Here is a 27,933-nt window from a genome sequence, read left to right as displayed (position 1 = left end):
AAAGATTGTGGTCATGTCCTGCCTGCCATTCATGGTAGGGTGTCGCTCCAAGACCTTTTTTTGGACATGAAGATCCCAGATCCAATAAACTCTTGATGTCTCTGTCATTGTCTTTGGGCTCTTTCTTTAGTCTGGAGGCTGGACCTATGGGGTATAGCCCCAGACCTATTCCTTGATGCTGTTTGTCAATATTTTTGTCATTTCTGGGATTAATTTTTTGTTTGTATGCTTGTTCTGTTTTTTCTCTTCATTAATTTGGAAGTTACACCTTTCCCTAAAGAACAGCCTCCAACATTTCCTTTAGTGAGTGTTGCTGATGAAGTCTTCCAGCTTTGTCTGACAAACTCCATCCTCATTCTTGGAAGATGTATTTTGCTGGGTTTACACATAAAGGTTGGCATTGATAAAGATAATTTATTATACAGGACCCACAAAATGGAGGCCTTCCCAGTGGCCTGACCCACTTCACAAATCTAGACCCAAGTCAGCCTGTACTCACTGGAAACACCTATCAAGGAAAGCCAACATGATACCAATCATGGTCCTCTAACTCAGCTTTAGATAGGTTACCTTTGTTGTTTAGCTGCTAAGTCGTGTCCAGCTCTTTGTGTCCCCATGGACTGTTTAGCCTGCCAGGCTCTTCTGTTCATGGGATTTCTCAGGCAAGAATACTGGATTGGGTTGCCATTTTCCTCTCCAGGGTATCTTCTCAACCCAGGGATCGAACCCACATCTGTATTGGTAGACAGATTCATTATCACTGAGCCACCAAGGAAGCCCTAGGTTACCTTACCCTGGAAAACAGGACCTGCTGCTGCTGCTAAGTCGCTTCAGTCGTGTCTGACTCTGTGCAACCCCATAGACGGCAGCCCACCAGGCTCCCCCATCCCTGGGATTCTCCAGGCAAGAACAGTGGAGTGGGTTGTCATTTCCTTCTCCAGCGCATGAAAGTGAAAAGTCAAAGTGAAGTCGCTCAGTCGTGTCTGACTCTTAGTGACCCCATGGACTGCAGCCTACCAGGCTCCTCTGTCCATGGGATTTTCCAGGCAAGAGTACTGGAGTGGGGTGCCATTGCTTTCTCCTGGAAAACAGGACCTACTAGCCTTGTAAAGAAATCCCTGACTTCCTAGTCAGTCATGCTCATTGACACATTGCCTTTTCTAGTACTGTAAAATTTGCTGTTATCCAAAATTACTGGGCAGAGCACTCTACTGCCTGTGAGGCAATGTATTTCTCCAATTCATGCCTTGTTTTCCCTTGAATAAAAGACATAAAAATTTTATTACATTGCTTTAGTTTTGTCATATGACAGAATCTTATTGTTAAAGTTATTATTTTGCAATTTAAAGCTGTTTTCCCACTGACTTCTGGCTTCCAATTGCTTCTACTGAGAAATTAAGCAATTTCTCAAACAGGCACACCTGGTTTTATTGTGATTCAGTTTTCTTTTTTTAAATAAATTAAAGGTTGTGGCAACACTGCACTGAGCAAGTCTATCTGTGCCATTTTCCAGCCAGCATTTTCTTACTTTGTGTCTGCACGTGACATTTTGGTAATTCTTGCAGTATTTCAGGCTGTTTTCATTATTATGTTATAGTGATTGTGTTCAGTGATGTTTGATATTACTATCCTAATTGTGTTTTTTAAAATTAAGGTATATATTTTAAAAACAGTGATACCACACACTTAATAGACTGCTGTATAGTGTAAACATAACTATTATTTGCACTGGGAAACCAAAAAATTAGTGTGATTCATTTTATTGTGATACTTGCTTTATTGATAGTCTCAAACTGAACCCACAATGCCTTCAAGGTACGCCTATATTAGGGCTTCCCTGGTTGCTCAGATGGTAAACCATCTGTCTCCATTGCAGGAGACCTGGGTTCAATACCTGGGTCAGGAAGATCCCCTGGAGAAGGTAATGGCAACCCACTCCAGTATTCTTGCCTGGAGAATTCCATGGACAGAGGATCCTGGCAGGCTGCAGTCCATGGGGTTGCAAAGAGTCCAACATGACTGAGTGACTTTCACATTCACAGGGCTATTGTAAAGTATTATTTACCATTACTAACATCATACTTGGGTGGCTTATGGATCTGTTGAAAATCATCTTCAACAAAAGTTGTGTCTGAGTTAGTAATACTCCATTTTACCTTGTGGTTTTTTAAACTGAAGTAATATTATATTAATCTCAGGTGATTTAATAGTGATTCAATATTTTTATAGGTGACACTCCACTTAAAATTATCACAAAATAATGGTTATATTTCCCTGTACTGTATAATATATCCTTGTAGCTTATTTATTTTATACATAGTAGTTGTATCTCTTAATCTTCTACACCTATATTACCCCTTCACCTTTCTTTCTCCCTGCTTGTAACCACTAGTTTGTTCTCTATATCTGTGGGTCTAGTGCTGTTTTGTTATATACATGCATTTAAAATGTTTTTTCAGATTCCACATTTAAGTGATAATAACATAATACCCTCTAGGTTCATCCACGTTATTGAAAATAACAGAATTTCGCTGTTTTTTATGGCTGAAAAGTATTTTCTTGTATGTATGCATGTGTATATGTGTGTATGTGTGTGTGTGTGACATCTTCTTCATCCATTCATCTCTTAATGGACATGGTGCATGCACGGTCAGTTACTCAGTCGTGTCTGCCTCCTTGTGACTCCATGGATTGTAGCCCACCAGGGTCCTCTGTCCAGGAGATTTCCCAGGCAAGAATACTGGAGTGGGTTGCCATTCCCTTCTCTAGGGGGCCTTCCTGACCCAGGGATTGAACCCATGTCTCTTATGTCTCTGCATTAGTAAGTGGATTCTTTACCACTAGCACCACCCGGGAAGTCAAGTAGGTTGCTTCTATATCTTGGCAACTGTAAATAATGTTGCTATGAATATTGGGGTGCATGTATCTTTTCAAATTAGTTTTTTATGTATAGACCCAGAAGTGAAATTGTTGGGTCATGTGGTAGTTCTTTAGTTTTTGAGAAGCTTCCATACTGTTTTCCATAGTGGCTGTACCAACTTAGAGTCTCACCATCAATGCACACGGACTCAATGGTTCCCTTTTCTATACAAAAGGCTCTTAAGTTTAATTATGTCCTATTTATTTATCTTTGCCTTTATTTCTTTAGCCTTAGGAGACAGATTGAAAAAATATTGCTATGATTTGTGCCAAATAGTGTTCTGCCTATATTCTATTCTAGGAGTTTTATGGTTTCAGGTCTTACATTTAGGTCTTTAATCCATTTTCAGTTTATTTTAAAAGTTCTTAGTATCTAACTCAAATGGTGTCAAGGAGTATTTGGTATTATAAAGGTTTAAGTGAGAGGCATATGAACGTCTAGTAATACCAACATGGACATGTTTTAATCTTTCCTCCTTAGTATAACCACAAAGAAGCTTTCCTTAAAAAGCCTTGTCTTGTAAGAACACAGATTTTCAAGAGAAGGCCTTGACTTAATAGTAAACTTTTGTTGATATTACAGTATTAATCAAGTATTTTTACATTGCCTATCAAGGTCTAATACTTTAGAACTTTGTCAAACTCTACTTTCTGCGGAAAACAGCAAGGCTCTGGGGGCATACCTGTCCATACATGTATATAATAAAACCTTGAGAATTTCCTGTAATTGTAAATGGAGAGAGCTATTACAAGATATCTGTGACATAATTTATGGTTGAGTGCAAGTCCACATTTGGAATATGAGACATCTTGATTGTATCTCTGCAAATGCTATATGTATAATGTATAGCATACAGCAGGCTAGCTCTGTTGGAACATGCAACATACATTTAAACATCTCATAAAACAACTTCTCACTTGGCAGAACTTCACTGCAATTCAACTTGTAATATCACAAATCCCAACCCATGCATATTTTTAAATGCCTACCCTGCACTACAGATACATACTTTAAATACTATATATGAAAAAATATTTTCTACTTTTTACTAGGTTCAGGATTCCACATTTTCCTGAAAGCGACCATATCACAGTATAAGAGGCTCCAATATATTGTTCAGAATCTTCAATAGTACTAGAAATGTTTTCTATTAGACATTTATTGAAACAACTTGTTAGCTTGTTAAGGTTTAGAAATCTGACACACAGAATTATTTTGGCAAAGCTGTTCATCGAATTGATGCTTTTGAACTGGTGGTGCTGGAGAAGACTCTTGAGAGTCCCTTGGACTGCAAGATCAAACCAGTCTATCTTATAGGAAATCAACCCTGAATATTTATTGGAAGGACTGAAGCTGAAGCTCCAATACTTTGGCCACCTGATGTGACTCACTGGAAAAGACCCTGATGCTGGGAAAGATTGAGGGCAGGAGGAGAAGGGATGACAAAGGATGAGATGGTTGGATGTCATCGTTGACTCAATGGACATGAGTTTCAGCAAACTCCTAGAGATAGTGAAGGACAGGGAAGCCTGGCAAGCTGTAGTCCATGGGGTTGCAGAGAGTCAGACATGACTGAGCAACTGAACAACAATGGTGACAGTGCACGGGGTACAACTGTACTTTTAAGCAATTTTATGTCAAGTTAAAATTTTTCAAAATTGTTTTTTGAAAATAAGTACACAGTATTTTAAGTGTGTGGGCCTGTGGAAATGTAAGATAGCCTTTGATGTATCAAGTATCTCCTTTAAGAATTGGGAACTCATTATTTAGTCTATAATGTCACTGAGTAAATAATTTGATTGTACACTATGTTGTCATGGATATAGAGAAATAGAAATTCTTAGACATTTCTGGTGGGAATGTGAATTGATAAATTCTCAGTGAAAAATTTGAAAAATATCTATAAATTAAAGTATATATGCTCTTTGACCCAGGAATTCCATTTCTGAGAAATTATCTTACTGGTAAATGTAGGAAACGAATTTCCTATCAGGTTCTTCATTGTGACAAGGTTCATAATAGCACAAGATTGGAAGCAATCTTAACATCATCTGGAGAAGACTGGTTAAAGACAGTTTGGTATGTTCACACAATGGAAAACTACAGAACTATAAAAAAAAGAATATGGGAGTATTTTTTTTATTTTGTTATGGAATGATTGCTAAGATATCTTAAGTGAAGAAAGTGCCTAGTAGAACAATGTGTATAGGTTTGTTATACTTTATGGAATATCTTAATTCATCCCTTCCCCCTGCTACCTCCCTTCCTGGATTTGTGTCGAATATCTGTAAGAAACTGCTAACACTGGTTGCATTTGTGAGAAGAACCTTATGATAAGAGAAGTAGGAGGGGATTTATTTTCATTGCATCTCCTCTAGATATTTTGAATTTTGAACACTATACATATTGTGTTTTACATTAAAAAGAGCTCTAACTTCTAATGAGTCCATTTGAACCCTACACATGTCACAACAAAGAAGAATTAATCATGGACTGAGACCTAGTACTCTGGAGGTATACTGCCCATAAAACAGAAAAAAGCTGGTATCTTCTAAAAAGCTTTCCCTTGCCTTCTCATCAAATCCAACATGGAGGCATAGACTATGAGATTCCATTGCCAGACCTTAGTGAAATAGAAATAACAGCAAAACTGGAACATAACCACCCAACTCAGGGGGAGGTAGAATGAGTCAGATCAGCTGCATATTAGGAAAGCATAGCTCCATTTTTGTTTCAAGAGTAACCATGACTCAGAGTAGAAAATGAGATAAAGCCCATCATACATACTGCTTGTCACTTCTTTACCTGCTTGGGAACTGTGAGAATTAAACCAACTAACATTTTATAAAGGGTTTGGAATCCCTTGATAGCAAAGTGTTGTATAAGAATTATATAATCGCATGAAGTTCATATAAGAATTTTATAAGCTTTCTAGTCTTTTAAAAAAAAGAGTTAATGTTCTCATTATAAGCAAGAAATTAACTGTGACCCAAAATGGATCTCTGTGTTTCCTTCCTAGAAAAGAGGTAAGTTTCTATTTTAGAGATTTGGTCTGAGTTTTGTCTATTATATCCTCATACAAAATGCTTTTATTTCCAAGGATCATTCTGTTTCTATGAAATATCCTTCTGTATGTACAAGAACTGCATTCCTGAAAAGTTTCCATTTAAGTACAGAGGCTCACTCTGAGCTTGCAATTATATGCAGGTACTCTTCACCTCTCAAGTAGAGATGGCTACAGGATTTGTCCCTGAGCTGTTTTAATTTTAGCAATTATTCTTACAAAATTCCTTGAGAAGAAACATTTAGAAATCCATTCAAATTTAAACTACAAACTTATTTATTCTTGAAAGAGTTTGTCCCGTACTTTAACATACTTCTTTCAGGATTATGGTTTTCCAAGAGGAATGAAGTTGTTATTAAAAGAAAGAAAGCCTCTATCAGTTTCAAAACGGATTTTGAATGAAACCGACAGTTACTAACGCATGTCCATGAATTTTTGTTAAACAACATTAAATAAACAGAGATTCTTTGAAGAGTATTGGAAGCATTCAGATCTGTGGTCAGTATTTACTAAGTTTCCTTTCAGACAATCTGGAGTTACTGGTGGTGTATATTCAGTGAGATTGTCTGCAAATGATTCCCAGGCAAGTCAGGTTTTTTCCCCTACCCTTTTTCTTTGAGAATAAGCAAGCACTTGAATCGCTAAGCACTATCTTCTCTCTATAGCCTTCCTGTTAACCTCAGATTAAATTGAACCTAAATTCTGTAATTGCTTTGTTTCGCTGTGGTTTTGCCTTCAAACTGTCTTATTGTCTAAGTCTGTCTCTTTTTGTCTATATACCATTCTGTCCCCTTGACTCAAGTCAAGCCTGTGGGTGTCATTAACATTTTTCATCCTTTGTATTAACAAACATAGTATACATCTTATAAAAATGTATCCTTTTTATACATGTATGTGCTCAGTCACTTAGTCCTGTCTGACTCTTTGCGACCCCATGGACTACAGCCTGCCCGGCTCCTCTGTCCATGGGATTTCCCAGGCACAAACACTGGAATGGGTTGCCATTTCCTCCTTCAGGGGATCTTCCCAACCCAGGGATCAAACCCACGTCTCCTCCATTGGCAGGCAAATTCTTTCCCAGTGAGCCACCTGGGAAGCACATTCTTTGTATATGAGGCATGAAAGGTAGTATTTCTGTGTGGAAGGGGTGTATAAACAGCAGTTTGGTTGGAAAGTGTAAAAGGATGTTGAGAAATGTCAATCGCCAATATAAAAATACATCAAGAGGTGATGGAGGTTGTGTGGGGTTAAGGAAAAGAGAGCTACAATTTATTAACCTTAGGTTATTCTTATCAAGTTGGGTTTGTCACTCCCCTAAACTCACAAGTGAATGAGAACTTGTGTGTAAGAAAACAAGAATGTGAGAACAGATTGTATGAGAGAATAACAGAGTTCTTCATGGGCTCAAGGAGAATGCATGCATCTATTCCTGGCAGTTGGCAAAAGCTTCTCATGAGTTAGCATCCGGGACTGGTCCTTTTGACAGGTAAATATGAAAGGAGTGGGTATTCCCAAAGGTGTAGGAGTAAAACTTACCCTTACCTCCTTCAAACCTTTGCTCAAAGGCCATCTTTTTAATGATGTATTTCTGACCATTCTGTTTAAAATTACACTGCATGTCTTTCAGTGTTCTTCCTGCTTTACTTTTGCCCAACAAATATGACCGTTTGATATTGATACTTTTTTAACATCTTTTTGGGTCAGGTCTATGAGATTTTGGACTATCTCTCAGAAACTAGATAGACTCTGTAACCAAATCCTAAATCTAAACATAATTCTCAAATTTTATTATAATTTTTGGCTTCCTGGTCCTGGTCACTGTCCCTGCTCCTCACTCAACGGGAGCCACTTTGAGGGTACTGGAAAAAATAGGCTGAAGTGGAAAGGCAGAAAAAACTCGATCTAAGTCACTGCAGAAACTTCCCTGGCAGTCCAGTGGTTAAGACTTCGCCTTCCAGTGCAGGGGGTGGAGGTCTGATCCCTGGTCAGGGACTAAGATCTCACATGCCTTGGGGCCAAAAAACGAAAACATAAAACAGAAGTGATGCTGTAACAAATTCAATAAAGACTTTAAAAATGGTCCATATTTTTTTAAAAAAATCTTAAAAAAATGTCACTTTGAAAATCTGAGAAATCTTAATGGACCCTTTTTTCTGAAAAGCTATTTCAGTTTTATTTCCCTCCATTTAGAATCTAGAAGCAGTTTGATTTTCTTGCCTTTTTATTCCCCCAATTTCTTTTCATTTCTGTTTGTAAACTGGTCAGTTCCTGCCTGAACTTAGCTCCTTCTTGTGATACCTTTCTGTAAACAAAGAAAAGAACCAATACATGCTAATATTCTGGATATTTGCAATTACTTTCCTTAGAGCTATAGGATCAATGTAAAAGTCACTCAGTTGTGTCCAACTCTTTGCCACCCCATGGACTGTAGGCTGCCAGGCTCCTCTGTCCATGGGATTTCCCAGGCAAGGATACTGGAGTGGGTTACCATTCCCTTCTCCAGGGGAACTCCCCGACCCAGGGATGGAACCCAGGTATCCTGCATTGCAGGTAGATTCTTTACTGTCTGTGCTACCAGGGAAGCTGGATCAATAAGGACTGTCAGCCTTGCACCCTAATAGGCACATCAGCTTACAGATGTTTAACTCTACATTGCTTGTTAGTGATAAACTCATATTTCACTATGGTCTTTGATTTTTTTCCCTTCTGTGTGACATATAGTCTAAAAGTTTGTAAGCATACTCTGCATTTGTCCTTAAGATAACTTTAACTTCTGTGTTTCTGAGTGCTCAGTTACTCAGTCATGTCTGACTCTGTGCAGCCCTGTCACCTGCAAGGCTCCTCTGTGCATGGAACTTTCCAGGCAAGAAAATTGGAGTAGGTTGCCACTTCCCACTCCAGGGGATCTTCCTGACCCAGGATCGAAACTGCATCTCTTGAGTTTCCTGCATTGGTAGGCAGATTCTTTACCATCTACTATTTAATTAGAGTTATCTGGAATTCTGGTCATAACCCCAGCTTCATGGACATTTTCTGGAAACCATAAGCATAGGTTTGATGAAGAGGATGAGGCTAGATATTATTGGTCAGAGAATTATCCCTTATGGCTATGTTTCTTACATTCCTTATCTGAGATTGAATCTACTTATGATTGTATGATTTAGATGTCATTTGTATAATTTATGAAAGAATAGGTTATCCTAGGTAATATCTTTAGTGCTGTGAAAGTCAACCTTTAGTATACATCATTTATCTTGATCAACTCTGATCAATTGATCTCTTGACCAATAAGGACTCTGGTACTCTTAGAAGAGATCAGGTGACCCCAAGAAATAGTTATGCCAAAATCAGTGTTTGTGTTTCCTTCATAGTCTATCAATTGTTTTGCCTGATATTTTTGAAATACATATGATAAATGATAAGATCTGTGATATGCAGAGTCAACTTTACATTTGCTAAAACAGAAAGACCTCATTTGCTGCCACTGTGTCTCCTCCAGTCTCTTAGCTGCTTGTCCATTATTCACATAGTCATAGTAGAAAAATAATTTTTTAATGTTTGATGTCAATTATTTAGATATACTAAAATAAAATGTGCTGAGATGGTTTGAACACATTATTAATCAATAAATAAAGAAGCAGGCTTGTTGTTGGGGCGGCAGGAGAGATGGCTCACAGTCTGGGCCCACAGCACTTCTAGATAATATTGTGAAGGGAGCCAGATTTGTCCGTGGCAAGCCCCCAGCTCCTTCCATCCGGACTCCCCCTTTTAGCACATCCACATCTCAGTGTTCTTTCTTGATCTCAGCTGGCTGCCCGAATAATCTCAGCAAAAGCTTTTTTTTCCAAACCTGATAAAGATGTCAGGTGAAACCTCCTGAAATCATGTTCAAAAGGAAATCCTTTAAATTAAAAAAGTCTTTTGTGAAATGGATGCAGGATGACTCATTTTTTTCACCTAAAAACTGGGATAATAATCCCAATCTTTAAATTGCAGAGATTACATGATACATATTTGATGCTTAGAATGTCTGGCACATAGTAAGTGAAGAACTGTTAAATCCCTTCTCTCTCCTTTTTTGGTGGGTGGAGGGATTTGAAGTCATCTTTTATTACAGCTTCCCTGGTGGCTCAGATGGTAAAGTATCCACCTGCCGGGCAGGAGACCTGGGTTCAATTCTTGGGTGGGGAAGATCCTGTGGAGAAGGAAATGGCAACCCATTCCAGTAGTCTTGTCTGGAAAATCCCATGGACAGAGGAGCCTGAAGGGTTATAGTACATGGGGTCGCAAAGACTCAGACACAACTGAGTAACTAACACTTTAATAGCTACTCCCTGACATGACCTTTTACTTCTATTTCTCTTCAGATGATAGGGTTAAGTGAGAATAAGGACCTTAATTTATCTTGTTAACTGCCATATCTCTGAGGCTAAAGCAAAGGTGTTGTGTTATTAATATACTGCCTTTTAACTGCAAGTCCACCCTCTTTTTGTCCTGCTTTGTGATACTGAAGCTGGGCCCTGTAAACGTGTCTCCTCTGGTGGCTGGTCAGTGTAGGCTTTGTCAAGAGAGGGCTGCAGAGATACAGCAGAGGCGGGGAGCCTCTTCTGGTTCCCGTGTGCTTTCTCCCCTCCCATGTCACTGCGTTTGGTGGCATATGTGAGTCGTGTGTGTGTATACGTTGCTCAGTCGTGTCCGACTCTTTGTGACTCCGTGGACTGCAGCCCGCCGGGCTCCTCTGTCCATGGGTTTTCCAGGCGAGAGTACCGGAGTGGGTTGCCATTTCCTTCTCCAGGGGATCGTCCCAACCCAAGGATTGAAGCCAGTTCTCTTGCATTGCAGGCAGATTCTTTACGGTCTGAGCCACCCAAATTGACTCATGTGAGTCCTAGTTGCACTTACTGTCTCAGGATTTTTGGCCCCCACAGCTAACAGCTTCCTTTGGACCAGATCTGGCCTGCAGGTATCCTGGCTAATTTCTCCACCTGTTGGAGAACCACTGAGTCCAAGGGGGACTGAATCTCTGCTTTGAGGTGGGGGGTGGTGAAAAACACTGTCAAGTTCTTAGTCCCTTCCTCAGTTTCTTTCCTGTCCCAGGGGTAGCGAGTACAAGTGCAGTGCAGTGATCTCTGTACTTGTATTTTCTCTCTTATGCCTTTTAGTAGTTAGTCATCTTTTACTAAGTTAATGCTATTGGGTTGGCCAAAAATCTCCTTTGGATTCTCCCATAACATCTGGTGGAATGAACATTTTGGCCAACACAATACTTTACATGAAATTTTTCTGTTCAAATTATTAGTGTGGTTTCTGACTGAACCTTGGCTGATCTTATTGACTAAACCAGTGAACTGTCTATTCTAAGCCAGGCTCCTGGTGGTGACTGGGGTTTTAGGACAAGGAAGGGGGAACTATTGAATGAGAGAAGAACACATCCTGCCCTTCCATTGTTTATCTCGCATCTAGTCACTCCTTCCTGAGAGTGCAGGGCTTGCTCCCTCATTGGATCACCGCCAGGTTCAGACGTGTCCACCAACACAGGGATGTCTTTTGCCTATGATCCCAACGTTCTCTAAGGGAGTGAACAAACAAGACATGTGAACAAATAAGACATGTGACTTCTTAAAGATCACTGATCCCTGCACGGGGTCAGTATCTTCTCCCTGTGAGATCATGATTGTGCCCTCTGGACCGTCTCCTTTCTTCTTTCTCAAAAATCTGAGGCTGACTTTCAGCCCAGATCACAGTCCACTTTCAAAATGTGACTAAAATGTGAGAGAACAGAACACTTATGATCAGATAGCCTCAAAGCAAATGCAATTATCAGGAAAAGATCTAAGAGATGTATCTGTGGGACCATGGGAATTTCAATCACTCCACAGTTACACAGCTATGAAAACAAAATGGTAGAAAACAGGAAATGTCTTTAATCAAGTCAAGCCTTTGTGGTGGTGGCTGATGAATATGCAGAAGCTGCTCTGAATTTTTTTAGGGCACAGAGAACTGCCACATAGGCATCCCTAATAACTGTTTTTAGGTTATAAGAAAGGCATGGATTTGTTCATCAAGCTCATCAAGAATGTCAGCACCTTAAAGAGATACAGACATTTTTTACTAAGCAGAACAAATAGACTCCAAGAACACCTGAAATCTAATTTTCAAATTGAAATATTTCTGACTATTACCATTACTGTAGTCATTGAGTTAGTCAACACCTGAAGGCAAAATTCTAAAGTGACCTGAGCCTCTAGCATAATGTGGCAGAACTTAATGATGTTCTCTCAAGAAACTTACATCAAGCTTTTAGAGAGATCCTACTTCCCTCATCAAACTTCCTTTGTAATTGAAGAGACAGATAATTTCCTTTGCCTCACACCTTTGCCTATTTCTTGATACTCCCTTTAACCCATCATTCGATCCAAAAGATGATCTACGATGATCATCTTTTGGATCCTGTTTAAAATATATTCAGTCATACATATGTTCTTGATTACAATCCAAGTTAGAGTAGCTTGCATTATAATGATAGGCAAGTAGATGAATGAATGACATCTGCTTATTCCTGCAAGGTTTGTTGAATGTTTACTACAGCCAAGTACTAGGGAACATCAGACATTGATTCCACCCAAAGAAGAATGGCAAGTATTCTCTGCTCTCAAAAGGTTCTCAGTCTACTGAGGGAGACATAGCATGCCAAAAATAACTGCAGTATACATATATATTAACATATGTGTCAGCTATAGGGTAACCCAAGTGTGGGAATAATCACTCTTTCTGAATTTTCCTACATTACAGATTAGGAAGTAGGGGCACAGATAAATCAGGTAATTTGCTGACACATACAACATGAAAGGGCTTCCCAGATGGCTCAGTGGTAAAGAATCTGCCTGGTGATACAGGAGATGTGTGTTCGATCCCTGGGTTGGGAAGATCCCCTGGAGAAGGAAATGGCAACCTACTCCAGTATTCTTGCCTGGAAAACCTCATGGACAGAGGAGCTGGGTGGGCTACAGTCCATGGGGTCGCAAAGAGTCGGACATGACTGAGTACGCACACATACAACATGAAAGCCTGGATATGAACCCAGAAAGTCTATCTCCAAGGGTTATACTCTCATTCATCACCATGCTAACTGCTTTTCCCAACTGACGTGTATAAGACCTCACATGGTTAAATATTTAATACATGTGTTTGGATGGTGATGTTCCACCCCTTTGAGTCACTGGTACTCATTTATATGCTGGTGCCCTTTTCTTTAAAATGAGGTTCAATCTTTCTCACCAAAAATGATCTCTAAAACCATGTAAGGCAGGGGAAATCACTCCACATTTATGTAACTAGAGAAAAAAATATAGTAGAAAACAGGAAACTTCTAAAACCAAACCAAGTCTTTGTAACTGTGGCTGATGAATAGGCTATTGTAAGTTCATGGGTCTAGGAAATGGCACCAAAATATAGTCTATACATTTGATCAGAAACCTCTCAGTCACTAAAAAGCTTCATCTCTGCCCTTGAACAAGAACTTCATCTATTCCCACATCCTTGATCCCATGTTCATGTCCTTTAAAAGCAGAAATAGATTCGCATTTGACAAAGCAAAAGTCACGCCCTTCAATTCTTCTTATTTTTTGGGTGAAATTATAAGAATAAATACAAAGGGTGATTTACAAAGGACAGGAAAAAAAAGTGAAGCCCAAAGGGTGGTCTGGAAGGAGTAACGGTCTCTTGTATGTTTTGGCTGGGCCACGTTCCTAGGAGTGCGTGCCTGGCTATGCACTTCTTTAGCACCAATGGAAGACTCACTCATTTCTTTCCCATCAATCCCTCCCTGTGTGTGTGGGCTTAGATGCTCAGTCGTGCCCGACTCCTGTGACCCCCACAGACTGTAGCTTGCCAGGCTCCTCTGTCCATGGGATTCTCCAGGTAAGAATACTGGAGTGGTTGCCATTTCCTTCTCCTGGTTGGGGATCTTCCCAACCCAGGAGTTAAATGCACTGACAGAAATTCAGGCATCTACTAAGTTGCAAATCTGTAAGCAACTCATTCCATTGGGATGGACTGGGGCAGGGAAGATGTTGGTTAAGTACAAAGTGACATAGATGCCCAGATATACTGTCTGTAGAGGGTCAGGATTCAAGGAGAACCCTAAGTGTTAGCCTAATCTTCAAAGGTGAGTGATGTTTACGAGTAGGGCAAAGAGGAGAAGAGCATTCCAGACAGGAGGAATAGCTTAGAAAAGGCCCCTTGGAGAGAAACGACAGTCAGGTCAGTACAGCAAGGGTTCTGAGCACTGAGCCAAGGACATAATGGATGATGAGAAATGCTAAAGAGGCAGGCCAGGTGGGGTTTTCAAGGGATCTGTGTGTCATGCCAAAGAGTTTGAAGTTTATACACTCGGCCAGTGCTTGATTCTCCTTATTACCTGTGAAGGCACCTAAGGAGCTTTTAAAAACACTCTAATAACCAAGGTTCATCTGGAATTTGAGCCTTGGTTATCAGAATTGAATCTGAACTCTGACAGATATGGGCCAGATATCAGCTTCCAAGAAGACTCAGTGTACAGCCTGGACTAGAAATACTGCTACTGACAATGAGTTGTTGTTCAGTTGCTCAGTCATGTCCGACTCTTTGTGACCCCATGAACGGCAGCATGCCAGACTTCCCCATCTATCACCAACTCCCAGAGTTTGCTCAGACTCGTGTCCATTGAGTCAATGATGCCGTCTAACCACCTCATCCTCTGTCACCCTGCTCTCCTCCTGCTCTCAATCTTTCCCAGCATCAGGGTCTTTTCCAGTTTTGACAATGGGGAACACTTCAAAAGCTTTAAGTAGAGATATGACGTGGTCAGTTTTCACTTCAGAAAGATCACCTTGACTACACTATGGGGAACAAATAGAAGTCATATGTGAGTGATGGGAAGGCAGTTTGGGAGATGAGTGAAAACCAGGCTGGAGACCATAAGACCAGAATCAAGGTAGTGGCAGCGAGACTACAGACAAGATAGTGACTGTCATCTTTGACTTCATATTTGGTGCAGACTGGAAAGGATATGTATGTGTGGGGTTTGAGGTTGCTTATAAAAACGGCCACACATTTTTCTCATGTCTGTATTCATATCTTGCATGCATACAGACATGCAAAGTCACTTCAGTCATGTCTGACTCTTTGTGATCCCATGAACTGTAACCCACCAGGCTCCTCTGTTCATGGGATTCTCCAGCCAAGAATATTAGAGTGGGTTGCCATTCCCTTTCTCCATGGAATCTTCCCAACCCAGGGACTGCACCTGAGTCTCATATGTCTCCTGCATTGGCAGACAGGTTCTTTACCACTAGTGCCATCCGAAAGCTCACAGTTCACACCTTGCAATCATCTAATCAAGAACTGGAGTCTGTTGAACCTTGAGTCTGGGTTGGCCATTTGACTTCCTCTGGCTGATAGAATGTGGAAGAAGTCCTGAGTTTTGAACTTGGATTTAAGAAGATTTGTATGTTTGCTTTTAGATCCCCATGACACCCGGACTAGCTACCTAGACATAAGAGACACATGGTCCAGATGTCCTGCCATTCCAGCCCATAGCCAGTCCCTAGCCATGAGAGTGATGGTAGGTAGATGAATGAGCCCAGTGGAGATCACCTACTTTGGGAGACTGCACTGGATCTGGCCTCTCAAACTGTCCAGTTTCAAGCACTTTAGGAATAACAATTACTATCATCCAATAAGGTCAACTACTTTTAAAGTTTAAAAACTTATCTCAAAATAGGTTGTTTAAAGATCAAAACTAAGAAGTCTTGCAAACAGAAAAGAAACATGGTAAACTTAAATATACAGTGGTATTCCACCTTCTAAAGTAAGGGAAATAAAAATAAAAATTAAAAAATAGAACTTAATTAAACTTAAAATCTTTTGCAGAGCAAAGGAAACTATAAACAAGATGAAAAGATGATCTTCAGAAAGGGAGAAAATAATTGCATATGAAGCAAATGATAAAGGATTAATCTCCAAAATATATAAGACATTCATGCAGTTCAATATCAGAAAAACAACCCAATCAAAAAAGAGACAGAAGATCTAAACAGACATTTCTCCAAAGAAGACTTACAGATGGCTAATAAACACATGAAAAGATGCTCAACATCACTCATTGTTAGAAAAATGAAAATCAAAACTACAATGAGGTATCATCTCACACCAGTCAGAATGGCCATCATCAAAAAATCTACAAAGAATAAGCCCTGGAGAGGATGTGGAGAAAACATAATCCTCTTGCATCATTGGTGGGAATGTAATCTATACAGCCACTATGGAGAACAGTATGGAGATTCCTTTAAAAACTAGGAATAAAACTATCATATGACTTAGCAATCCCAGTACTGGGCCTATACCTTGAGGAAACCAGAGTTGAAAAAGACACATGTGCTCCAATGTTCATTGCAGCACTATTTAAAACAGCCAGGATGTGGAAACTACTTAGATGTCCATCAATGGATGAATGGATAAAGAAGATATGGTACATATATAAATGGAATCTTACTCAGCCATATAAAAGGAATGAATTTGAGTCAGTTGAGCTGAGTTGGATGAATCTAGAGCCTGTTATACCCAGTGAAGTAAGTCAGAAAGAAAAACAAATATCATATATTAATGCATTTATATGGAATTTAGAAAAATGGTATTTATGAACCTATTTGCAGGGCAGCAATAGAGATGCACACATAGAGAACAGACTTGTAGATACAGTTTGGGAAGGAAAGGGTGGGTTCAGTTGAGATAGTAGCTTTGAAACAGACACATTACCATGTGTAATATAGAAAACTAATGGAAAGTTACTCCATAACACAGGGAGCTCAACCCAGTGATCTGTGATGACCTAGAGAGGTGGGATGGGGATGGGGCAGAAAGGAGGTTCAAGAGAGAGGGAATACACACACACACACACACTTATGACTGATTCACGTTGTTGTACAACAGAAACCAACACAACATTGTAAAGCAAATGTCATCCAATTAAAAATAAATTATAAAACACAGTGGCATTAGTCCACGGTCATGTTGTCAACCTGAAGTGAAGGATCAGGGTAATCAGAATAAGAATACTGTAGGATTTTTCTTTTTTTTACTTTTGAAAGAATGTTTCCAATGTATTCCTGTCTTTCCCACAGATTGTATTATTTCTCTTAGTGTTTCTGTTATTGAGTTTACTAATTACCAATAGCCACACAAAGGGAGAAAAAACTGTATACCACCTCTGAAGTTTGTATTCCTGAAATGTAATCCATAACTGCATTTGAACATCTTGCCTGGGTTATAAGAGGCTTTCTTTCAAAAATCATGCCAGAGAAAGCAAAAGCAAAGTTGCTTCATTACTTTACAAAGCCTTTAACAGAAAGATGTAAATGCTATTTCCTGCCCGGAACATTTTGACAGATTAAAGTTTTGGTCTCTTCACATTTATCTTTCAATGTCATTCAAAATGCTGTGTGTATCATCAGCTAACTTACTGAGCCACTGGCTGTTTGAGGTTATTCTATTAGATTTTTATTGCTAAGTTACCATAAATATAGTGGCTCAGTTTTTTACCATTTCTGTAGGTCAGAAGTGGCTTGGTTTTCTGCTTAGGGTGTCACAGGGCTGCAATTAAGGTGTCAGCCTAAAATGCACTCTCATCTGGGACTCAGGGTCCTCTTACATTCTCACTGGTTGCTGGTAAAATTTACTTCATTGTGGTTGTAGAACTGAGGTCCCTGTTTTCCTTCTAGTCAACTGTCAAAAACTAGAGACCTCCTGCAGTTTCTTGCTATGTGGCAGCTCTCAGTCTATATGTTTGATTTCCTCCAGGCCAGCAGGAGTCTATCTTTCTGATTTCAGCTTTTTGCAATCATGTGGGGGAAAGCACTCTGATTTTAAAGTGTTCACCTGATTAGGTCAGGCCCACCTGAGCTATCTCCCGACTTTAAGATCAACTCATTTGGTACCCTACTTACATTTGCAAAATCCTTTAAAAGCAGTGCCTAGATTAGTGTTTGATGGAGTAGCTGGGAGAAGGTATGTATATACCAGGGCTAAAAATCTCAAAGCTCATCTTAGATTTCTGTCTTTCATAGCAATGCTTAAGAGATCCTCTAATGGCACAATCAGTTTCTAATGAAACTCAGAACAAGTAACTCCCGCAGCAAGAATTCTATCATCCATTTTCTTTCTTACAAGTTTCCTAATCCATTAAACCATCCAGTTGGATGTTTGAACTTGTGAGCTCCTCGGGACCACAGGTGTTCTGGACTCCTGTGGGTCCAGCTGCATGACTTGGGCGGGTACCAAGGAGGATTAAAGAAGAAAGCAGTCAACTAGAGCACAATGCTGAGGAGGGAGGTCACACCTGGGCGAGGAAGCAGCCAAGTTCACAACTAAGCAAAGAGAAAGGATAAACCCTGCCTCATATGAAGTGCAGCTTTTCCCCATGGAAATTTATGACTCTAGATATGTCACTCAGAGATACCAAGAAAACTAATATTTTCGAGGACATGTTTTAGTTTGAAAAAATGATAAACTTTTGGACACAGGGCAGTTTTTTATCCTAGAGACCTCTGGAGAGAAAATTGGAAATAAACATCATTAGTTTTTCTTTCACCAAGGCTGTGTCAATTCTATTAGAGAAACTTTGTGATCTTACATAAAGCCATTTTTGTTTCTTCAGAGCACAACGAATTTGCGAAGAAATGTAGGCAGAACATGGTGTTCAGACTTTAATTTTACTCACCTGCAAACTGTCCCCTTTCCATCATAATTTTATTTAAATCATGGTTATGCTCTTAATTAACAATTTAATTGGTTAGTGCTTTCTCAATCCAGTTCTCTGGAGGCATGGTTCTCTGTTTAACTTTCTTGTTTTAATTCTTCAGCGAAACCATAAAATTTAATTAGGAAAGTAACCAGCTTTGTAACAGCAGTTCTCTGTCTAATTAGCTACGCTCTGGCAGTACCTTCTCAGATTCCATTCAGCATTGCACACACACTTTGCATTTGTTCAGGTTTTAAATAAGGCTTGTGAATTTAGCCTAAGCACATATTCCAATTGTTTTTCATTTTTCCATAAATGCTTGGTTACAGCCAGTGAAAACAGAAAAAGTAACTTAGAGCGTTCATTTGTTCATGTGCTAAGTCACTTCAGTCGTGTCTGACTCTGAGCAACCCTATGAACCATAGCCCGCCAGGCTCCTCTGTCCGTGGGATCTCTCAGGCAAGGATACTGGAGTGGGTTGCCATGCCCTTCTCCAGGGGATCTTCCCGACTCAGGGATTGAACTTGCATCTCTTAACATCTCCTGCACTGGCAGGTGGGTTCTGTACCACAAGTCCCACCTTGGAAGTCCTAAAGCATTTATATATGCTGTTAAAGCGAGAGCCATCAGAGCCCAAGATGTAGAAATGTTATCTTACTGTGCTTATTCATTTTTATTGCTGCAGAACAAATGACCACAAGCTCAGCTTAAAACAATCCCCATTTATCATCTTACAATTCTATAGGTTGGAAGTCCAGATGCAGCTGGCTGGATTTTTTCTTCATGATTTCACCAAGCAAAGATCAAGGTAGAAGCTGGGCTGGAATTTCATCTGGACCTCAGGGTCATTTTCCAAGTTTGTATGCTTGTGGCAGAATTCTTAATGGTTATAGGACTGACATCTCCATCTCCTTGCTGCCTATCACTGGGGATGGCTCTTATGTCCTTGTGGCCACTCTCCTTATCACGGGGCTCCCATGCTCGGTTCACAACACAGCAGCTTGATTCTAGGCCAGTGGGAGCACTTCTCTGACTTCTTCGTCTGTGAACGGCTGGAGAAAACGCTCTGCTTTTAAGAGGCTTGCCTGACTAGGTCAGGCCCACCCTGTAATCTCCCTTCTGCCCCATAATGCATTATATATTAAGAGAATGACTATCTTATCATAGTAACAGCCCCCCACCCCGACCTTCACACACACTCAGAGGAGGCATCATGCAGGATGTGTACACCATGGGGTAGACGTTGTGGGGCCACCTTAGGATTCTGCCTGCACGGTATGCTGCAGGCAAAGAAGGCAGCTGAAAGCCTCTGCAAACTCTCCTGTCTCTCCGTGGAGGCTGTGCACAGGGTGTGCTGAAGAGCTGTTCACAATGGCCCCAGTTCTGTCCCGCCAGCTCCACAGGGCATCGGATGGCAGACTGTCACATTCTTTCTTCTCTGCAGGCTGCTTTCTCTGCCTGGCCAGAATTGCCATTTTCAGCAGTGCAAGAGGATTACGGGATGAAATCACATGAATTTAGAAATGACATCAAGTTAACATGACGCTTTTGGATAGAAATTTATTTAAGCTCTGGGCCTCAAACTTCAGCCCAATAAAATAATTTATAGGCTGAGCCGTAAGAGTCCTCCAGCAATCACTGAAACTGGAGGTGGTCTTGGTGAGCCCCTGACTCAAGGAATAAAGTAGGTAAGAGCACGATATTGATCACATTCTGAGATCAGGCTCCACTGCCCTGCAAACTCGGCTTTAACCCTCTCCATTGTGACTAGGGTCGGCGAACACAGACTGGAGTCAGGAGGTGGACTGACTTGGGTTCTAGAAGGTTTGGACTGCCTAGATGTGTATTCCAGTTCTGCACTGTGACCTGGGAAGTTCCTCAACCTCTATCTGTCTCTCCCAGTTTCTCTGTCTGTTCAGTTCAGTTTTTCAGTCATTCCGACTCTTTGCGACCCCACGGACTGCAGCATGGCAGGCTTCCCTGTCCGTCACCAACTCCCAGAGCCTCCTCAAACTCATGTCCATCGAGTCGGTGATGCCATCCAACCATCTCATCCTCTGTCATCCCCTTCTCCTCCTGCCTTCAATCTTTCCCAGCATCAGGGTCTTTTCCAGTGAGTCAGTTCTTCGCATCAGGTGGCCAAAGTGTTGGAGTTTCAGCTTCAGCATCAGTTCTTCCAATGAATATTCAGGATTGATTTCCTTTAGGATTAAGTGGTTTGATATCCTTGCAGTCCAAGGGACTCTTAAGAGTCTTTTCCAACACCGCATTTCAAAAGCATCAATTCTGCAGTGCTCGGCCTTCTTTATGGTCCAACTCTCACATCCATACACGACTACTGGAAAAATCAAAGCTTTGACTAGACAGACCTTTGTTGGCAAAGTAGTGTCTCTGCTTTTTAATATGCTGTCTAGGTTGGTCATAACACAGCAGTAATAACAATACCCAATTCATTGTGTTGTTGAAATGAGGCAATTCTGGAAAGCACTTAGCACTGTGACTATCACGTGGTGACTGTGAGGGACTGGATGTAACTGTCTGTGATGTGGACTCAGAGTGTCATCACCACTTGAAATATTAACTCCAACTCCCTCCTCTTCACTCTGCTCCCCTCTTTCCTCACCAGTCCCTTCCCCTTCTCTCAACTGTCTTCTAAGCTCCTTCACATCCAAATCATTTTTTCCTCTGGTTTATTCCCTTTCCTTAAGGACCAAATGAAAACAATATACAGGAACGTATTTTTCTGTACACATTTTTTCTGTATATGATTTTGTGTTTTTCTTAAGTACCAAAAGTCACAATGTAAATGTGCTGTTATCAGGGTCTACCATCTTGTCTACGCTTAGCATCTTTTGGTTTCATCTACAATGACTGATGAGTTTATAAGGAATTCCCACAGTTCCCACTGATATAATGTTATTGCTTTTCATAATGGTAAGTGATTATCATATATAGAACTATGCAATTTCATTTTCATAACTCTATAAGGCCTACCAGCTAAACATATTCACAAAATGGAGAAAAAGTCCTTTGATGAACAATTTTTTCCCCAATATTTGGTTCAGAATATTTGTTCCCTGAAATACTGCACACTAAGATGAAGGGGACTCTTACTTTTCCAGTGATATGTCTACCACACAATGTCAGTGGAGACAGAAGCTTCTACTTGAACCTTGCTTTGTTTCACTGCAACTTTTGAGTCCCTGGGGTACTGTTCAGAGAGTGTTCAGGTATTGCTGCTAAAAAAATCTATAATGGGGTTGATGATCATATGTGACCAGAGGTAGCTCAATGTCAGTACCCAGAATCAGAGATTCCTTTGAAGGGGAGACGAGACTTAGGACATGCCTGGTGAGCTCAGCCTCACTGGTATTGGAGAAAATCACAGGAGTTTGGAATAAACTCCTGCATCCTCATTCATGAGCCCCTGTCATGAGACCCCCAACTTAAATTGGCACTGCCTGTGTAGGAACCATGGATGAGGAGGAAGGAAGCAATCAATAAAAGTTCAAATAAACTTCTTTTGCAAGTAAAGTCAGTATCTGAAGGGAAGATGTGAAAGAGAAACATCAAACCAAAAATAAAAGACCAAAAATCTGATAATTATACATATCTCCAGAAGCTACCAAATTTATGCTTCCTCTGTCATCCCCCTAACACCATCTCCAGGTAGAACTGTATGCCAGTCCTAGGACACTTGTTTGTCTATCCCACACTGAGGTTAACGAGGCCCCCTGGTAAATCTGCTTTCCTTTCCATTAAAATGAAGCTAGAGCACCACAAACTTTATGGGATGCTTCTGTGCTTGGTAGGCAAGGAAAAGAGACTATCAACCCCATTTCTCATCATAACCTTTTAGCTAAAGTTAACACTCAATTATATATAGTAATAGGGAGAAGAGAAATCCTCTAACTCTAAAATCCATAGAATTCATCAAAGATTGAATAATCAAAGTCATTCAACCTTTGCCAACAGAATTCTCTTATCGGACTCACTGAAACATAGCAAAATTAATTAACTTGAATTTCTAGCTTATTTTCCTCCACTCATGTCTGTTTGAAGTTTTAATTAGAAGAAAGTGTCTAGATGATCAGCAGGAAGATTTCAAGGAGGAGAAGTGAAGCTCTGGAAAATTACTAACTAAATTCACTCATTCATTAAGAAAATCTTACTGAGCTTCTGATGTTCAAGACACTCATTGAGAACAGAGCAACAAACAAAAATAGAAAAGCTCTCTCATGAAGCTTACATTCTACTAAGGGAGATGGAAAATAGACTAGTAAATAGAAAACTGGTCAGATATATAAAATTTGGGAGTAACCTTAACTATACGTTCAATGCACTTCCAGGTTATCTCTTATTGTTTTCTTCCCTTGGCTACTGAAGTCCAGTGATTCAGCCTCAGTCAGCAAAGCCTTGTAAACACATTATGAGCATGATGACAAGTGAGTGGACACTTGCTTACCTTCAGCTGGTGGCATATTTTCTTCAGTACAAATGCTTCCTCTTCTGTATTGGGAATAAATCTTATCACCTTATCACTACAATAAAAGGGAAAAAATGGTGAGGTATACCTTTCAAAAATAAAGATACAGCCATTTCTATATTTTTAAAAAACTGCCTCTGCATTTAGAAAATCAGAAAAATTTTAGACTGGCCAGTAGGAATTTTATTGCCTTCTTGGTACTCTGTGATAGTTTTGATCTTTTTTTCCCTCTGTCTTAAAACTATTCATGTTTTCCATCAGTTTTTGAAGATTACAAATTCACACTCAAGCAGAGAAAGGTAAAAGAAAAAAAAAACAGTAACAGTGGCAACAGGATAAGAATTTCCATGATATCTCAGAGCAGATACTGAGAAGGAAAATTCCTGATGACAGGAAAAAAAAAAAAAAAAAAAGCAAAAAAGCCTACTTAAAAATTTTAACTTTATGCTGAAAGGGAACGTGACTTTTGATAAGAGGACCCATGACATCCATACACAGTGGAACATTTCTGGTTTGGATTCTTCCCACACTGAGAACATAAATATAAGCCCATCTCTAAGAGGCATCTTATTTCTTGAATACACAGCTTACCAACTGTTATGTGAGACCAAACTGGAGGGAGCCCCCTGCCCCCATTGTTTGTGGGTGTGCCATTAAATGCCGATGGCTATGAAATTTTTGTTATTTAATTTTTATTTTTTAAATTTATTTTTATTGAAATATAATTGATTTATAATGTGTTGGTTTCTGGTGTACAGCTTTCATTCAGTTATATACATATATATATATATTTTTTCTTTTTCATATTATTTTCCATGATGGTTTGTTATGCAACATTTTGAAAGTGATAAAAACTTAAAATTAATTTTTACAGCCATTAAAAATTTTTCACAGTTAAAATGACATCTGAGCAGTCTACAGATTCTGAATCGCCTAAGAAGACTAGAGGTGTCATGCTTTCCACCAGAGAGTTCTCTGCAGTGGTACTTTTCCCCCAGGTGCGCCAGACACGTATTATCACTTTCTAATTTTGTCATGATGAGCTTGAGAAGCACAACTCTAGTATATAATAATCACAACTATACATGTATAACTGAATGACTGTGCTGTACGCCTGAAACTAACACACCGTAATTCAACTGCACTTCAATAAAAAAATTAATTTATCATAGTAAAAAGCCCCACAGCTGTTCAATGAGTTTTTCATGGAGTAGAAACTTACTAAATATTTATTAGCAGATTGGTATAAAGGAGATCATTGAGAATAATTGGCTTCCAGAAGAAATGTAAGGAAAAATGAAGTATAAGAGGAACGAGTATTTTCCATTATCTTCAATGGCATTTTACAATGACTGCAGACCACAATAGAATGTTATCAATACCACATATATAAAGCACAAAACAAAGACTCTAGCAGTTCAGCCACAGCTTCTCTCTCCAGCCTCAAAGTTGTACCAGAATAAGGATGGAATTTATGAGCTTTTCCATGGTTTTACCACTTAGATGAATTGCAGTCTCAAAGACTAGGTTAAGATTGATATGGAGGACATCAGAGCCCAAGGGAGACTTTGGATTTGTTGGACAGTCATTCTTTAGGGCTGTGTGCCCATTTCCCATAATTTTTGCTTTCTGCTTTCAAATGACCCTGTTATACCTTCCTTAGGCCTACGAGTTAAAAGACCCCTGGCATGCTGAATGATAATTTAGTATGTTGTACACACTCCTACTCAATATGGCTTTGTAGCTTTGGCTTTTGTAGTCCTCAAAAACATCAAACCAAACAACCTCTTGCTGCCTGTGTCATAAAGTCCATTTTCCTGGAAAGAATAAAAAAGTAGAAGGAAAGGGAAAAAAAAAATCAAGTCACTGTGAAAAAACACTTGAAATATGACTTTTGGAATTTAAATGTAATTACACCTCTTCTTTTATTCTTTTTTTTCATTTCTATTACACATTTCTCTGACCTTTGTGTTTTCCGGATTCATAATATCCTGGCCTCTCCCACCTGACCCAATATAATTCTCAGCAAAGAACAATTCCAATGGATGATATGGTTGTTTTTTGAGGGATGGATCGCTTGACAGCTTGCTGAAAAACACCTCCATCTGGGGCCCTGTCAGCTCCTCAAGAGTGCAAAGAAAGCAATCTGTAGCTGTTTCACAGTCATGGGAAGTTTTTTTTTTTTTTTTTTAAGATGATGGATAATTCAACCTGGCAATTGGTTCCTCCTCTGTGAGTACAGAATAAAAGGAGACCAACCTGGGGATTATTAACCCTGAAAGTGATTGTTCAAACCCAGTTTTGTCATTTTTATCACAAGAAGTCCACTTCATCTCAGCTTGTAGAAATTTTCAGGTGTGACTTGAGAAATGTGTTTATTATCGTTTGATTACTTATCAAAGAACAGAGAATAAGGAAAGCTATTTCACAAAGCCCATGAAATGTCATACTTTTTTGTAAGCTCATAAATTATATTGGTAACTAGCCAGTAACCAAAACCCAAGAGCTCTTTATTCAGCATGTAAGACCAGTGCCTCCCAAGTGCCCCATTTGTTTTACCAAACAGAAAGCTTATTCTCCCTAGATCCGTTAGCTAGTCTTTTTCAAAGTGGTAAACAATAATTCTTGGACTGCAAGGAGATCAAACTAGTCAATCCTAAAAGAAATCAACCATGAATACACATTGGAAGGCTGAAGTTCCAATACTCTGGCCATCTGATGCAAAGAGCTTCTCATTGGAAAAGACCCTGATGCTGGGAAAGACTGAAGGCAAAAAAAGAAGGGAGTGGCAGAGGATGAGATGGTTAGATAGCATCACCAACTCAATGGACATGAGTTTGAGCAAACTCTGGAAGACAGTGAAGGGCAGGAGAGCCTGTGTGTCCTGCAGTCCATGCGGTTGCAAAGACTCAGACATGACTTAGCAGCTAAACAAAACCAGCAAAACAAAAACTGAGGACCACAGACAGGAGAGTTTCAGGAAGTCAAGTAGCTACTGAAACTTAGGAAAACTAGCCGTGCACAACTATCAAAGAAGATGAACTGAGGCTTCCTTCATAAAGTGAAAGTGTCAGTCTCTCAGTCAAGTCTGACTTTTCGACCCCATAGACGGTAGCTGCCGGGCTCCTCTATCCCTGGGATTCTCCAGGCAAAAATACTGGAGTAGGTTGCCCTTCCCTTCTCCAGATTTTCCCAATCCTTTATAATGTATCAGTTTTCTTCAACCACTAGGTGGCAACATCATTTTAAGGCCCTTTGGGATTAGAAGGAGAGACTCAAAGGTCTGAATGCAGGTTAAGGTTAGGGGCATGAGTGGGCAACCAGCTGCTCTGCTCACACGTACGGGCTTTTGTAAGTCAGAGGTTTCTAACTCCGCCTACATAAAGTTGCCAGAAAGATTGCACAGATGTTTTTAATTACAGTTTAAGGATGTGGTATAGACAACAGGTAAGTAATCTCCCAGTATTTATTAATATGCATTCACTAATGCTATACTGATGTTTTTTCCCTTTGTCTTACAGGACAAATGAGGTTTTGTTGTAATGTTAGCATCAGGTCTGGTTGCAAATCTGATGACTAATTCTTATGTACCATGTGTGCATGCTAAGTTGCTTCAGTTGTGTCCAACTCTTCACAACCCTGTGGACTGTAGCCTGCCAGGTTCCTCAGTCCATAGGATTCTCCAGGCAAGAATATTGGAAAGTATTGCTATGCCCTCCTCCAGGGGATCTTCTTGACCCCAGAGATTGAACCTGCATCTCTTACGTCTCCTGCATTGGCAGACAGGTTCTTTACCACTAGCACCACCTAGGAAGCCCTTATGCACCATAGCAACCACATGAAAAAGAGTAAATAAATTTAATTGATTTAAAAACTATTATAACCTAGAGGGCTGGGATGGGTTGGGAGATGGGAGGAAGGCTCAAGAGGGAGGGGACATATGTCTGACAATGGCTGATTCATGTTGATGTATGACAGAAACCCATACAACATTGTAAAGCAATTATCTTTTGATTAAAAATTAATTAAAAAGAAACTATTACTGAATGTTTAATGAACTACTAAGTGAAGTCAGACAGAAAGACAAATATTGCTTATATGCAGAATCCAAAAAAAGGGTACAAATGAACTAATTTACAAAACAAAAATAGACTCACAGACACAGAGAACAGATTTATGATTACCGAAGGGGAAAGGGTGGGATAAATTAGAAGTTTGGGATTAACATCTACCCACTATAATATGTAAAATAGATAACCAACAAGGACCTACCATAAAACACAAGGTACTCAATGTCTTGAACTTCCCTTGTGACTTGGCTGGTGAAGAACCCACCTGCAATGTGGGAGACCTGGGTTCAATCCCTGGGTTCAATCCCTGGGTTCGGAAGATCCCCTGGAGAAGGGATAGTATACCCACTCCAGTATTCTGGCTTGGAGAATTCCGTGGACTGTATAGTCCATGGGGTCACAAAGAGTCAGACAACACTGAGTGACTTTCACTTTCACTCAATGTCTTGCAGTAACCTTTAATGAAAGAGAATATAAAAAATGCATGTGTGTGCATAACTAAATCACTTCACTGTACACCTGAAATGAATACAATATTGTAAATCAACTATATTTTAATAAAAAAATTTTAAAATGTCTATTGAGAATGTAATCTTAGAGAAGACAATTCAGTAA

At 39.8% G+C, this 27,933-nt stretch overlaps 1 protein-coding gene across 1 annotated transcript in view; it reads right to left on the bottom strand.

Annotated features, from left to right (window-relative positions):
* CPA6 (carboxypeptidase A6) overlaps positions 1-27,933 on the bottom strand; it is a 273,139-nt gene that overhangs the window by 128,408 nt on the left and 116,798 nt on the right. The window contains exon 4 of the mRNA XM_065902593.1: positions 23,228-23,303. Coding sequence (XP_065758665.1) covers positions 23,228-23,303 — 76 coding nt within the window. The remainder of the gene's footprint in view (positions 1-23,227; positions 23,304-27,933) is intronic.

This window comes from Muntiacus reevesi, chromosome 12 (genome assembly GCF_963930625.1).
Source record: "Muntiacus reevesi chromosome 12, mMunRee1.1, whole genome shotgun sequence".
In the NCBI taxonomy this organism is placed as follows: Eukaryota; Metazoa; Chordata; class Mammalia; order Artiodactyla; family Cervidae; genus Muntiacus; species Muntiacus reevesi.
The sequence above is the reverse complement of the archived record's forward strand: the minus strand, read 5'-3'. Positions and strand labels throughout refer to the sequence as shown.